This window comes from Seriola aureovittata, chromosome 9 (assembly GCF_021018895.1).
Source record: "Seriola aureovittata isolate HTS-2021-v1 ecotype China chromosome 9, ASM2101889v1, whole genome shotgun sequence".
Classification (NCBI taxonomy): domain Eukaryota; kingdom Metazoa; phylum Chordata; class Actinopteri; order Carangiformes; family Carangidae; genus Seriola; species Seriola aureovittata.
This window is the reverse complement of record NC_079372.1, coordinates 22,938,659-22,952,921: the sequence shown is the minus strand read 5'-3', so window position 1 is coordinate 22,952,921 and position 14,263 is coordinate 22,938,659. Positions and strand designations below refer to the sequence as shown.

The window sequence follows — 14,263 nt, the reverse complement described above, 5'->3', positions numbered from 1 at the left end:
ATTTATGCTTTAATACCCTATCACGTTCCTATGCTTTACTACATTTTGACGTTTTTTGACATTTTTATGCTTTATTATACTAATACTTTTTTTATTATTTACAATAATATGAATTTTTACTATCATATACTATACTCCTTTTCCTTCTAAGTCGCTTTGGATGTTAAATCAGTTATGTGATGTAAATGTAAATTAATGTGTCTTGATCAAAGTTGAATTACGGTGAATGCCCTGCAGATACATTTGCTGCAGCAGTAACTAAGCTCGGATTAATGAGTAAATCAACAATTGTAGTAAACAAAACTACGTTTGAAAACACCACCAAGGTCAACAAGATCACAGCACTCGTCAGTATATTTTCATAAATTTGTTTAATCTATTTTGTACAAAGTTGGATCATACTGACTGACAGCAGACCTGCTGTAGCAGTGGTTAGTCAAAGCTCAGTTTAATCATCAATAAATTAACTGACTGCAGAGTACCCATGGCAAATAGAAACACGTCAAAGTTCACTTTTATTGGTAAACAAGTCAACAGGACTAACCACCAAATCTTTTGTCATTTCATTTAGCGTATGTGATGAAAGCAAGGAGTATGGTTCACACTGACATACATTACATTCAAGTCTCTGCAAGAACATTCATGGCACAAATAAACTTGTTTTGCCTCGTTTGTCAGACAGAATGTGACGCCTGGATTTTTCCTTCCTTGTATGTCTTCCTCAGGTTGTGAATCTGACGACCTGTGGAGAAGGAAGGAAGTACAGGGAATGAGGATACATGTAGAAGAGAAATTAGATGCACCCAGGACCTCTCACACAGTTAGAAATGTTTTCCAAGATGAGAACAGACACAGGGTTTGCGTGTCACAGCAGGATAAGGCTCAGGCCAAATTTCTGAAATGTGGGGGTGTAACCCACAATAAGAAGTAGATCTGTCAGGAAGCTGTTTGTTTAAATGTACACTGTTTCCCACCAAAAAGATTTGTTTTTATATGAGTAATGTGACATAAAAAAAATAATCAGGAGTGGGACTTGAACAAAAACCCATCCATTTCATTTATTAACAGTCGTACTTACTGATTTTCTGAAAGAAATGCAAAATTAAAGTAAGAAAATCAGACATCGAATAAAGTTATTTACAAAATGTTAGCACTGTGAGTTTCTATGAGACTTCTGGAGATCATAACGGGTTACATGCAATTTTGCTTAAAACACAGCTGCATTTAACAACTAACATAACATACAATCAACATAACAGACACCAACCTATATAATAGATACTAACTTGCAACCTTATGAAATTCCACTGGGGTAAAAATATAAAATGAAGGCCTACTCTGTATAACTCAGAGTAATAGTGGCCAGTCAATCATGACTTGCATGTTCTCATATGTACCCATGGATGGTATGACAGCAAATATAAGATAGGGCTTCTTTATATATTTGGTAAATACATACACTGAACTTTTAATAGGGAACATGAAAGCAGTCCACCAGTTAACAAACTGATGAAAAACTGGACAAAAAAGTTCAATTACATTTTAAAATCAGAGACAAAGTCGGATTACAAAGATTTGGCAAAAAGACAGATGCACATTTGTAATGAAGCTAGTAAGATATCAAGGATGTCAGAAATGTAAAGTTATGGACAGTGAAGAATTGTGTCAAAATCATATTTTGTTGAGAAAGTACACATTTGTTGCTATTGAATATGAGCCTGCGTGTCTTTTTTTGGCTGTTTGCACCGAGTAACAGAAACATGTCAAATATTAGGATCAGAGGCATTTCAAATGGCAATTCTTATTAAAATGACATTCACTCTTTAATCTACTTTTGTAACAAAATCATAATAATCTCATCATAAAATAGCATTATGCTAATACTTCATCTTTGATATTTATCACTGATATTAAACATTTCCGAACAAAGGTACTTTAAGTTTGCTTTCAGTTATAACCAGTTCTGGACAACCAGTAATCACATTTCATTAAAACCACATATGGGAAATTTGAAAATTCATGACTATAGCACCGCCATGATAGCAGCGTCCACTGCAGCCCAGTATTTCTACGAATGTGTCCACAATTGTGTCACAATTTACATTGAAAGCAAATGTTCATCGCCAATTGAGGAACTATTTCTTGAACCATAACCATACAGTAATTGCCATGCTCAGATATTGTGGAAAGGAAGAATTTGAAGGATGTTGTCAATGACCGCAGGATCAGGATTTTGCAGGATTGTCCAATACTGACAGAGTTTAATTGAGAGTACAGCTCCTGTAATTTCAGGGGGGATAGGAGATTTGTAGCATGATTGAGCAGCCACAAAATCTACAGCTAGTGTGAGGCTATCATGTCAACATGAATCAGTCTCTCTAGTCTCCAACACCTTGTTTTGGGCTTTTGGGCTGTTCTGCGTTCCTTGCTAGAATTATATAAGTGTGCCTAATGAGGTTAATGAAGTGACCACCGAGTGTATTTTATGACCGCATGAAATGAAAGCTATAAATCAGTAATACTGTCAACACGTACTTGTCGCAAGGACCCACCAAACCTAATTTCTCCTGTTGATCCATTTCATTCCATGGACACCAAAGAGAAATTAATATAAATTCCCATTTTGGTTAATTGGCATTTCAGGCTGCACTATAATAGTGGTGTGCCACTAGAAGAATATCATTGTTCAAGATCTACGCACTAAATTGTTGAGGATCAACATGCAATAAATCTTACTATTATGTTGGTCCTCTGTTCTGTTTCAAATCTTTAATAAAAAAAATCCCCCAGTTCAGTTTGCAGCTGCTTGTGGAGATGCCACACCTCCTGACGGAGAGGGGTGCCACTGAAGACACCTTTCACTTCTCCAACATGTCCAACAGGCCCTCGAGCTACTGGGTGAGGTGATTTCAACACCTGTGCATGTGGACTCAATTACATCCTGACCCACCAGAAGACATTATATATCCACAGAGAAGACTGCTCAGGACTTAAAGTGTGAGTTCAACTGTAACTGGGTGAAATATCTTTAACTCTACAAAGACAGGACAAAGTACAAAGCTCACCTCAAACTGCAGGTATCCTACTATCTGCACATCTGAAATGACTTTACACATATTGGCTATGATTTTCACTTGCTGCTGATTTGTTATTGAATGACATTTCAAATTGAAAATAAAGTTATATCACAACTGAGCATGAGTGAGAGGGTAAGTGAGCAGAGGTCCAACGGTACAGGCTGACAATGAAACTGGCACTGATTTACAAATCCAAAACATCAGTGAATGACTCAGTAACATACAGAACACTCTCTCGTTGGGTTAATCCAATCAATCTGTAATGTACACCAAAAAACCTGGAAAAAAGATGAATCAGTTTGACAATAAGGTACAACTCCCACTGGGAGTAACTCATCAGCGTTAAGCATGTTTCCTGTATTTAAAATAACTCCACTTTTGAACAGGAGTGAAGAGTATAAGAGTTAACAAATGTTTCAATGAGCTAACACACCAGAAACAAGAAATTAGTTAGAGTCAATGCACATACGAGATCAGTGTTCTCCTCCTTGAAGAAAATGAACAGCTTAGGATTCAAAAATAATGCCAACCTGTATGCATCGCCTACTTCTTTTTGCTAACATAGTTCCCAATCACTTTGCATGCTACGCTTAGGGGTGCCAAGTAGATATCCTATGAACTTAGCTCTCTCTCTCAAGGAATCGGTGGGGTGGCTGGAAGTCCTTAGTTCCCTCAGACACATACTTCAGGCACCTCAAATGACACAACCACATCTCACTCTGTGGGGGAGGCACAGCAACGTTTCTCCCGTATGCTACCACCTTGAGAGCGTGTCTAAGATACAGAGTCTTTGCTACCTCCTGGTGGGCTCCCGCCACCTGTGACCAAATTACAGAGCAGTTTGCGTCGCCCAGCCTGGTAGTCCTCCTCGTCAACGTTGACCAACAGTTTTATGGCCTCGTGGCCCACAGCCTGTTTTAGGGAATCTGTGATAAAGACCCCTTTTAGGGCCTCTAGCAATGATCCATTGATGTAGTCCCTCCAGAAGGCATCCAAATAGGTGAGCTCTGAGAACTTGATGTCACAGATGATGGAGCCCAAGTCTCGGGATTTGAGGATAGTGTTGGCCTGGTTGAAGCGCTCGAACTGTCGCTCCACTGCCTCTTGTTTGTTGGAGAATACGTTGCCCTGAAGTGCAGACTCATGTTGGCAGTATTCAGCACGAACCCGGAGGCGGATATCTGTGAGGAGAGAACAACAAGGGTCAACTGAGAGCGAATATTAGGGCTGGAAAAAAGTAAAACAAACAACACTAACAGTTTACATTTGAAATGTGAACACCTCCACCAAAGCTGAGTAATGGCCATAAGCCAACATGATCTTAGACAATTACCTGGCATCAGTACAAACCTGAAGACTCAAAGCCAGGATATGCTTAAGATGAACTAGTTTCTACTATCTGACATGCAAACAACAATGTTTACACTCAAAGGCAAAGTGCCTGCCATTAGATGGAGGGGTAAGTTGCAATGAATCATACAAATGGGTAGAGTAGCACACACTTTCAGATATCCTTGAGGATTAATAATGTTACTGCAGTGACTTAAGTTGCTTAGAGTGACTTAAAAAGTTCACTAAATAATAAAATGAGAGCTTAAGAGAAACTTTCACACCTGGCAATGACTGTGACGGTAAAATCATTGTTATTAATGACACTGGTGGCCATTAAGTGAACTGCAGTCAGCATCCTATTGCTCATGTACTATATGTGCTCACACTCCATATGTAGGTGAGAGCGAGGTCTGGTTTTGCGAGACTATAATTTGACTTGTGTTTTTTTTAAATAAGATTTCTGAAGAATAATAATGTTATCAACTTGTTAGCTAGGTCTAGTCCCTTACCAATATCTGTCACTGTGCTTACATGGAGTTTGTGTTTGATTGTGCTGGGAGACAGTTTTTTGTTCATTTTAGTGAACTCCATTGCTAAGCTAATGTTAACTAGTGTTACACATTGTTGGTGCTGTAGGGGAGTGGATCACATCCTGGCACTATGCACTGACAAATGATGTCTGAGCCTGGCCAAGCATACAAGCATCCAGTATAGTAATATAGCTATATAGCTATATAGTAATATATAGCATTACTGGTCAATGGTCTTGGTTTTTCAGTTGCCTTGGGTTGGTGAAGCTCCAGTTCTGAATTGGGTCAGGTTGCTTGAACACCATTATACTTGCCAACAAATTTAGTCTGAAACTCTAGGTAGTGCAGTACAGTAACTTAAATGGTCACGATCGCTCAGTTGATTCATTTAAGTAACCAATTTACTTAGAGAAGCTCTCTCTGTCTGAAGTCCTTGTCCTGCTTGGACTTTGTTTCATGTATACTTTGCAGAGAAATCAGATTTCTCTAGGAGAAATCTATCTGGGGAAATCAGGTTATTTCCTTACCTTGATTACTAAAACTGGATTTCTCAATAAAATGCTGTTTAGAAAGTCAGCTTACCTGGAAAAGGCTTAAGGCATGTAAACACAAGCATGTGTCTCACTTAGTTAACAGTATGTAAGTGTGTTCTTAGGTTGTTCCTGGATCGTTCTCAAACCAGGAACAACCTAGGAAAACATAACAAATGAATATCACTGGACTGCGCAATTTTTTTTGTTATCCTATTCTTTGAGACTAGACAAAAACACTGCTCCCTCTCTATGCCGTGCTTCTTTTACCACATGTTTGTTTCTCTCTGCAGTCAGCTGAGGAATGACTTCTCTTCCGTTTGCGGTTCGGAACAGGAGGAGCTGGCTTTGTTCGGGTAGGGCCAACATGAGGTCCCGACGGGGAACAGCAAATGACTGGCTGAGGACCTAAACAGTGACATTAGTTAAGACATTAATCAAACTTCTGTGTCGTGGTGTTAAAAAATACCTTGAACACACAGACAATCACCAACCTGTTCTTCTGTGAGGTGCATTGTCCTTGCTCTGCACTGTTCCTCTTGGTGAAATGTAGCGCACTGATGTCTCTTCCAAGTACTTGTCAACAGGGTCTGGGCACACTGAAAACAACAGTTGATTTCTGATGTTATTTTTAATCGCAATGCTAATCATCTTCATAGCAGTGGATACATCTCACAGATTGCAGAGACAATGTCTAAACTGTTAGTTTTTGTGCACTGCCAGGGTTGATACATGAGTAATCACCTCATTCAAATGCACACCAACATGTTTACTATGTTAACATATAGAAGAAGATCCTAACCCCGGAGGAGTAGAAGTAGTAGTTACTAGATGTAACTCCAGTTCTATGACTATGCGCATAGCCCTCTAACGTGCTTCACTCCTGGTTAACCCCTTTTAGGCTCTGCCTCACCCTGAGATGGATCTTTGCACTCACTGCCAACAGGGGGTTGTGATTGCACACTGCAGTCCTTTATAAAGCCCCTGCGGATACACTGCGCTTGTCCCGTTGGAACTCAGCAACATATACCTAAAAGAGGGCCAGCTGGGCCTGCAGTTAGAGGGCCATGCACATATCTGAGAACTGGAATTGCATCCAGTATCCAGTACATTTCTACTTCATACATGCTCCACCCTCTAACAGGCTTGCTAGATATTGATGTACTCCACTGGACCCCAGCCCTGACCCATAAAACCCATCGGCATGCTGCAGCCACCAAAATTCAGAGAGGCTGCTCATTGGAGAGCCAATAAATCTTAAATTGGAACACCTTATTTCACTCTTTTCAAAATAATTTTTGGCCTACATCTGTCTGAGCTGCTGTGCTGCAGTAACTGAGGAGAAACTAGAGGTTTCTAGCCACCAGCTAGCATCTACATATAGCCTGCATGTGAGACGTTGAGGGTATATCTGTAAACTGTAGCTACAGAAAACAACCTGGGTGACACTCTCCCCCTTTAAACTGCATGAGTCTCTGCATGCACATCACACACCGCACCACCCACCACAAGTATAAAAAAAACAAAAAAAAAACACAGAACATGCAAACAAAATGGGACAGGACACAGATTTTTTTTAATTCTGTCATGGGATTGGGACGATGCGTGTCACCCTCTAAAGGTGGTAAAACACTCTACTGAGCATGTTGAGCATGAACTAGATTTACCCAAGCTACAAAACCATTCCCCATAACCTGGTTGGCTTCTCTAACTGACTAGTGGAAGAAGTAGAATGTCAAGCTATGGCCACACAAACAACAAGAATTGCATAGGAAAAAGGGAAGAATGGTAACCTATAAAGTCCAGTTACCATACTTCATGTATCAGAAGGCATCACTATTCTCTGTTGCTGAGATTGACAGTGATTAGTGGAATTTCTCATTCCAGATTTTAAAATTTATCAGGATTATGAAACTCCTGGCTGAGCCTTGCAAGCCCTCTCTTATCTGATGTATCTAATCTAATCGTCAAGAATCAAATCTAATTGAATAGAATCAAAATGAACAGATTCTGGACTTCGCCATCCAAAATTAAATTGAACAGGGAGATCAGTGGGGATATCCAGTACTAATGGGCAGGATGCACAAATTTATTTTCTGACGATGAACAAAGACTTATAGGTAAAACATGAAACTCACGGAGGCTGACAGAGTTAAGTTCGGGGCAATTGACCTGACAAAGACTGGGCAGTAGAGTAAATAATTAAAATAATACATTTGTCATATTTGTAGGTCACATTTATTGAATAAAAATTGTCTATATAGAGCAAAAAATATTTAAGAAAAACCTTGAGCCAATACCACAAGCACATGAAAAATTCATACAACAAACACAACCTGTCCCCACCCCTCTGTTTTGATAAATCCGTTAGAAGTGCTAACTCTGAGTCAATTGAAAATCCTGATTTCTGGACAGCCCTATATTACAAGTGATTTTATGTTCACTGTGGGTATGTGTATATTCTGGGTGGCTGAACTTTTTACCATACACTGCCATCTGAAAATGTGGTTGGCATGAATAGTGCTCATTCTGGACCTTAATTGAATGTAACCACTTGGAGCCAGCTCTGGCCTCAAGGCTCATTAAGGAGCATGCCAAGGAAGTTGTTCCAATTCATATGCTGCAAAACAATCTAAAAAAAATCTGACTGTACATTAGTAACATTAAGACATATAAACCCAACCATCAATTCTTGAAAATGTTTTTAACGCCTGGTGTGGGTATAATGAAGACAGTGCATTACTCACCGGCCTGTCGTTTCCTGAGTGTGACATAAGGCAAAAGGTCGTGGCGGGTGATAATCCTTAGAAGCTGGAGAACGTGCCGGAAGTTGGTCTCATCACAGCGACCCTGGCGCTCTAGGGCCAGCAGGAAATCCCTTCCACTCCTGATGCCACCTCGCTCATACTCGTCAATCACATCAACAAATAGGAATGACAGTACCCTGACGTCCCGATGTGTTAGCTGGGCTCCAACTATGTCAAACATTCGGTGGAGTGAGTATAGCCCATGTGAGTTGTCCACTGCTTCCTCAGGCCACGGTTCAAAACCCCCATCTCTTCTGGATAAGCTGGAGTTGGTGCAGGAGGCAGAAACGTTCCTGTTGGCCACCTCCCCGCTGGCTGCTGACACACCGGAGCAGCCTGGCCTGCCTGTCAATGCTCTGTGTTCCAGAGGCCCAGCAGTTGCACTGCTATGACTCGTGTGCAGCTGATTAGCCTGAATGTGAGGCCGTGCCTGCTGAGCAGAAGAGTTCTGTGCAAGCTGAGGAGGAATAACAGCATTGGGGAGCTGAGGTTGCTGTGATGTCATCTCAGGACCCGATGATGATAAGGGAAGCTTGAATCCCTGCAACTCCTGATGTCTCTGCTCCAACTGATGAGCTAAGTATGGAGAGTGGGGGATCACATGTAAATGTACAATCATTTCAGACTGAGTTTACCATCAGTGGCCATCACAGCTTATTACAGTGAAGACAAACTTCCTAATGTCAGAAATCATAATTATACCATCATGAAATGTAACATTCAGAGAAATTAACCAAAGCTCAACATAACACAGCAAATGCCATGTATTTGTTGAAGCAGGCAAATGTTTGGACCAGCACTGGGCAATATCATAATATATACCATGACAATTTGTCAACTGGCAGACTATTCCGAGATCTTTTAGAGTATCTGTGTATGTTTAGTTATGGGTACATACCTGTCATATTTCTGGGTGTATTAGGACATAGTGGGTAATGTTGCAAATTAATGAACTTGACTGTTTCATGGAAATGTGAGATCTTTGCATAAATGTGATGAAAAACTTTCAATTTGTCAATTAAGTATGAAATTTAACTCATATGGCAGAACATTATGCCTCTATAACAATAACTTTCTTTCAAATCCACTGCAGTGTCAAATATTTAACTTACAGTAAAACTGCAGGGGGAATCAGTCTTGTGACTTCTAACCTCAGGTAAGTGAACAGTTTGTAAGTGACCAGCATGGTGAAAGTTTTCAACCAAATTTTGATTATGTGTAGTAATAATATAGTTCTATCACATTTAGAAGTTATTCCAATAGATACGTTATTATCTATTGGAAAAGCCTTTTAGAAGCTATCCAACTATCACAAGACAACAAAATGGAAAAGTTGATCTTTAAACTTTGGCTGAGTTGCAAACAGACTAGGAATTACTGAAGTTGAGAAATGGATGTTCTAATTTGACAGCTTTGCATCACCAGAAGTACTTTTTGGGAAAATACAGCTTCCACTTCTCAACTTAAATAGTTCCTCTGGGTTTTGTTAGATGTTCATCAGTACAAATTTCAACCCAATCCAGTGAAAAATAAGCAAATGGTGAGGATTTGAACACATATAAAGATTCATAATATTATGACATTTAACTAAAGGGTCAAACTTCAAAAATCCCAACTAAGAAAGTATTTGGAGTAGAGCTGTAGGACTTTTGCAAGGTCCCATGAATTGAACATAAGTTTTCACATGATTCTTTTAAAGAAAATCTGACAAGAAATGGGAGGTCCAATGTGAGTTGGTATGTGTGTAAGTCAGACGATGGCCTTTATCTCAGTAAGCATTCTGACTTGTGTCTGGATAAGCACAGCTGCAAATAATACAATTGTTAAAATCCATGTAGTTTATTCAATTTCAGAGTCCTGGTATTGTGGGTGCTGGCTCACTGTCACACTGTCATTGCTTATTGGGACTCTTGAACGGAAGGGAGCCTTGACAATCAAACACAAATGTCCGAGAAAGGCAACGATAAAATAAAATAAAATAAAAATAAAAGCTGAGAATCAGATTGACACCAAATCGGGGGATACACATGTTTTTACGGAAGAGCAAAAAGAATCAAAGGGCATGAAAGAAATGCTTAGCTGACTTTAGAAATATTAAATCTATTGTTCATTAAGCGGACACGGTGAAAAAATACAGTTGTAAATACAAGGAATTACTATTATGACTCACTGCTATCATCATGAGGCCGTTTGGACAACACTTAATTATAACGCTAGCTAAGGCTAGTTTAGCAAACTAAAGCAGAGACTATGTAAACACAAGAGCCGAATTTTCGGAATAACGCTTTTGCCAGTTAAATAAGTCACGGAAGACAGTTTCTACTATAAACCAAATAAACAAACAAATACACACTCTATAATTTCCAGATGTTAAGCATGACAGATGACAAGCTAGCAACTAGCTAGGTACCTAACGGATGTTAGCTAGAAAGCTAACGATAGTTATCTGGAAATGAAAAACAGATGCAGGGTGATTTAGAAGCTCGGTCGCTACACGTCATTACGAGTAACTAGACTAGGGTCCGTGTTATGTTATTTTCGACTTAATAACCAATAATTTGCTACGGTCCCGTAAATCTGCGCACAATAACACACATATCACCATGATCTGCGTCTTGGTTTGTTGTGACTGCTCGTCGTTAGCTTCAGTCCACGTTAACGGTATCCAAATTAGAGTACATAAAGTAGCAAGTAAAGCAGACAGTCAAAGCAAGACACATGCCATAATCTCATGAGAACTTTACATTACCTTCTGCCTTTTGGATATTCCTGACGAGCCCGTCACTAACAAAGTTCGGTAGGCCGCTAACGCTAAGTTACCTCCCCAGTGTCTAATTGAGCAGGACAGAAAACAAGGATACGTCTAATTGTTTTAGTCGACTACAACGTTCAGCGCGTGCCTCCAGTGTCTTGATGGGCGGCACGGCTTCAGGTCAGAAAAAAGAGTTTGTTTAGTTGTTGTAGTCCACAGACAGTCACCATGGGAAAAACAAGCAGACAATTCTCGTTCTTCAGCTAAAATGAAAGAACTTCCAGGTTACAGTGGAGTTCAGTTCCGGGTTAATCAAGTTACTTCTTGCAGAAAAGGAAGGCTCAGTACGGTGGCTCATACGGACAAAATCTTATACGAGAGTGAACCCATAAAACCAATGAACCGCGTTCTTAACCCATATATACAGCAAATAGCCAAATCATATACAAGAGGGGAAGCATGGGGAAACACTTTACAATAACGTTCAGTCATAAGCAATTTATAAGCCCTTAGTTATTGATGAACTAATCATTCCCGAAACATTGATATACATTTGTAGATGATTAGTAGCATAAGTCCCATGTTAATATGTAATAAACGTGTTGTAAATCATTAATAAACTTTTAGTAAATCATTTAACAAATCAACAAAAACAAATAATTAGTAAATGATTAATAAGTAGTTAGTTGATAAATTAAGAAACACTTGTTAAGTAATTCAAAGAAAGAACAAATAATTAGTAAATGATACTTGTAAGTTAGCCCAAAACAATTATTATCAAGCTAGTTTTAAATGAATACTATATGATTTGTCTTTAAGTGAACAGACATTTATACATGATTAACAGTTAGGGGACCCAGGTGGGTCAGAGTTAAATACATTGACTGGCCATCACAGGGACTTGAGTACTGTGTGTGGGTGGGATCTGGCCATAAAGTGAACCCTTGCCACTGACATGTAAATAGAGAGGGCCCAGAAATTAGTCTGTGCTTACTGTACTTACGCACTCCTAGGCTCTCTGGTTGTGTCGGTGGGGTAGCTATAATTTATAGGGATACCTTATAAACAGTACAGTACCTTGTGGGGAATTCTCCTTTAAATACCTTTTTTCAGTTTTCTGAAATATTGTCATTGACCATGTTAAAATATGACTGTTATCATTCTTGGAGATTTTAAAATTCATGTGTTGCTCAAACTGTGTTTTAATTGGGGACTTTTTAGATCTTTTACAATCTTTTAACTTTGTACTACACTGGGGGCCCCTTGTGCATGTGTTGGTACTCTGGGTTCCCAGAGCCAAAAGACATGCAGGCTAATAGGCGGCTCTAAATTGCTCACAGGTATGAAATTGAACATGAATAGTTGTTTGTCTCTATATTTCAGCCCTGAGACCGACTGGCAGCCTGTGTGAGTTGTACCCCGCCTTTTGTCAGCTGGGATTGGTTCCAGTTCCCCCCACCCCTATTCCCCACAGACACATACACATCAAATCAAATGTCAATACTGGTGCTGTTTTACAGCTACAGCTCTGGAGCCCCTGACGGTGTATACATAGAGATATACAGTATTTATTTGATATGAAATTTTAGATTATTGAAATACAGTTGCATCATGGCACCGTGTGTTGTGAATGAGGCGTTTTCTACTGCAAACATAAAAGTTGGGTATTTCCAGGTGTAATAAGTACAGTTGCCAAATAGAAGGCGATTTGAATAAGCTGACATCTGAGCTTAATGTACAGCTGCTGCACATTGGCAGGTGCTACCTATTTGTCCCACGTAACGTTAACCTTACAACAGAGATTTATCACCGTAGTCCCTCTCTCACTCTCCCCACCGGTAGAGGTCTACTATTTCTAGTCAAGGACAAACGTTCAAAATAGCCCTATCTGTGTATCTATTGTCATGTAGACAGCTGACTCTACTCCATACATAGGGCATAGTACATAAGGAAGATTATTTGTAGTTATGAAAACTTAACATTTAATTTCCTTCAATCTGACCAGAGTTGCTGCCCTTCAAAATGTTCCAATTTGGGGAGCTTATGTGTTTGTGGTGAAATAGATATGAGTAACCTCACAAGCATTCTCTGTGTGCCATCCCAATTGTTGGCAGGGCTTTCCAAAAGATTCTTCGTGTTGCCTGTGAGCTCAGTTTAGCCTGACTGTGAAATAGATATGAGCTGATACTAGTCTCTACCTGTCTGTGGTTAGGGTTAGGCGGGTTAGGTTGGGGAAAGATGGTGGTTTTGGTTGAATTTAAGTAAACATGATGCGTCTGAAGTCGCTGTTAACTTTTTTCTGTAAAACCAAAGCACATCTTTCCCTAACCTGTGAGTGCCTAAACATAACCATTAAAACGTTTATTAAGGCCGCAATCACTAAAAGTGGATATTGTTTTGCCTGATTGGATATTTTGGTGGAATAAAGTTTTTGGTATTTCAATGTTGGCTTTGTCTGGAGGTTGCTGCTTGGCATCAACGTATTTGTGAATTGGCCTTAATTAATACCTTAATTAACAATATATCACCATTGTGGGAATAACGATGCAGACTGCCGCTCACCCTGAGTCTGGTTCTGTTGGAGGTTTCTTCCTGTCAAAAGGGAGTTTTCCTTCCTCACTGTCGCCAGGTGCTGCTCATTTTGGGAACTACTGTAAGGTCTTGACCTTACCCTGTAAAGTGCCTTGAGATAATTATGATTTGACGCTATAAAAATATATATGTTCTTCAATCACAATTGGGTTTACTACAAAATATACCAGTTGTTGCAATTTAGTTGACACATAATTTTTAGAAGACGGGGTCGATCGATTGCCCCCAGTACCCCCAGATCTCTCCAGGATAACCGCCTCTAGAGTGCCTGCTTTCAATGGGTCCACTGGCACTGCTGGGAAAGGCCAACTGCTTAGATTAGACAGTCTTCCTCTGCAACATCCCTGACCCCCTGGATCACAAGGCCCTTTTCCCTTCAGTGTTGGTCTTGCTCTTGCCAGGACTTGCCATGATAATGACCAGACTCCAAGTGCCCTTTGCATACAGCCTATTGGTCTTTCCAATAGGCTTCAGCTTGCTTGACTGCCTGACTATTGAGGCTCCCATTTCCTCCCACAGCAGATGTTCTTACTTGTGTCGGAGACTTTGTGGTCATTTGATATCTGAAATGTCCTCAATGCTCTGGCTTTGGTAGCTTTGAATTCCTCCACTTCAGATGTTATTGGCAATCTGAGATTTGAGT

The 14,263-nt window shown here is 39.9% G+C and overlaps 1 protein-coding gene across 1 annotated transcript; it reads right to left on the bottom strand.

Annotated features, from left to right (window-relative positions):
* Window positions 1-352: 352 nt before the first annotated feature.
* On the bottom strand, window positions 353-11,304 carry dedd (death effector domain containing). The gene is made up of 5 exons (XM_056385354.1): window positions 11,026-11,304; window positions 8,217-8,852; window positions 5,964-6,068; window positions 5,740-5,877; window positions 353-4,258 (listed from the first exon to the last, which is right to left on the bottom strand). The coding sequence occupies exons 2-5, from the start codon at window positions 8,779-8,781 to the stop codon at window positions 3,852-3,854; spliced, it is 1,215 nt and encodes a 404-aa protein (XP_056241329.1). The 5' UTR covers window positions 8,782-8,852; window positions 11,026-11,304; the 3' UTR covers window positions 353-3,851.
* Window positions 11,305-14,263: the final 2,959 nt, after the last annotated feature.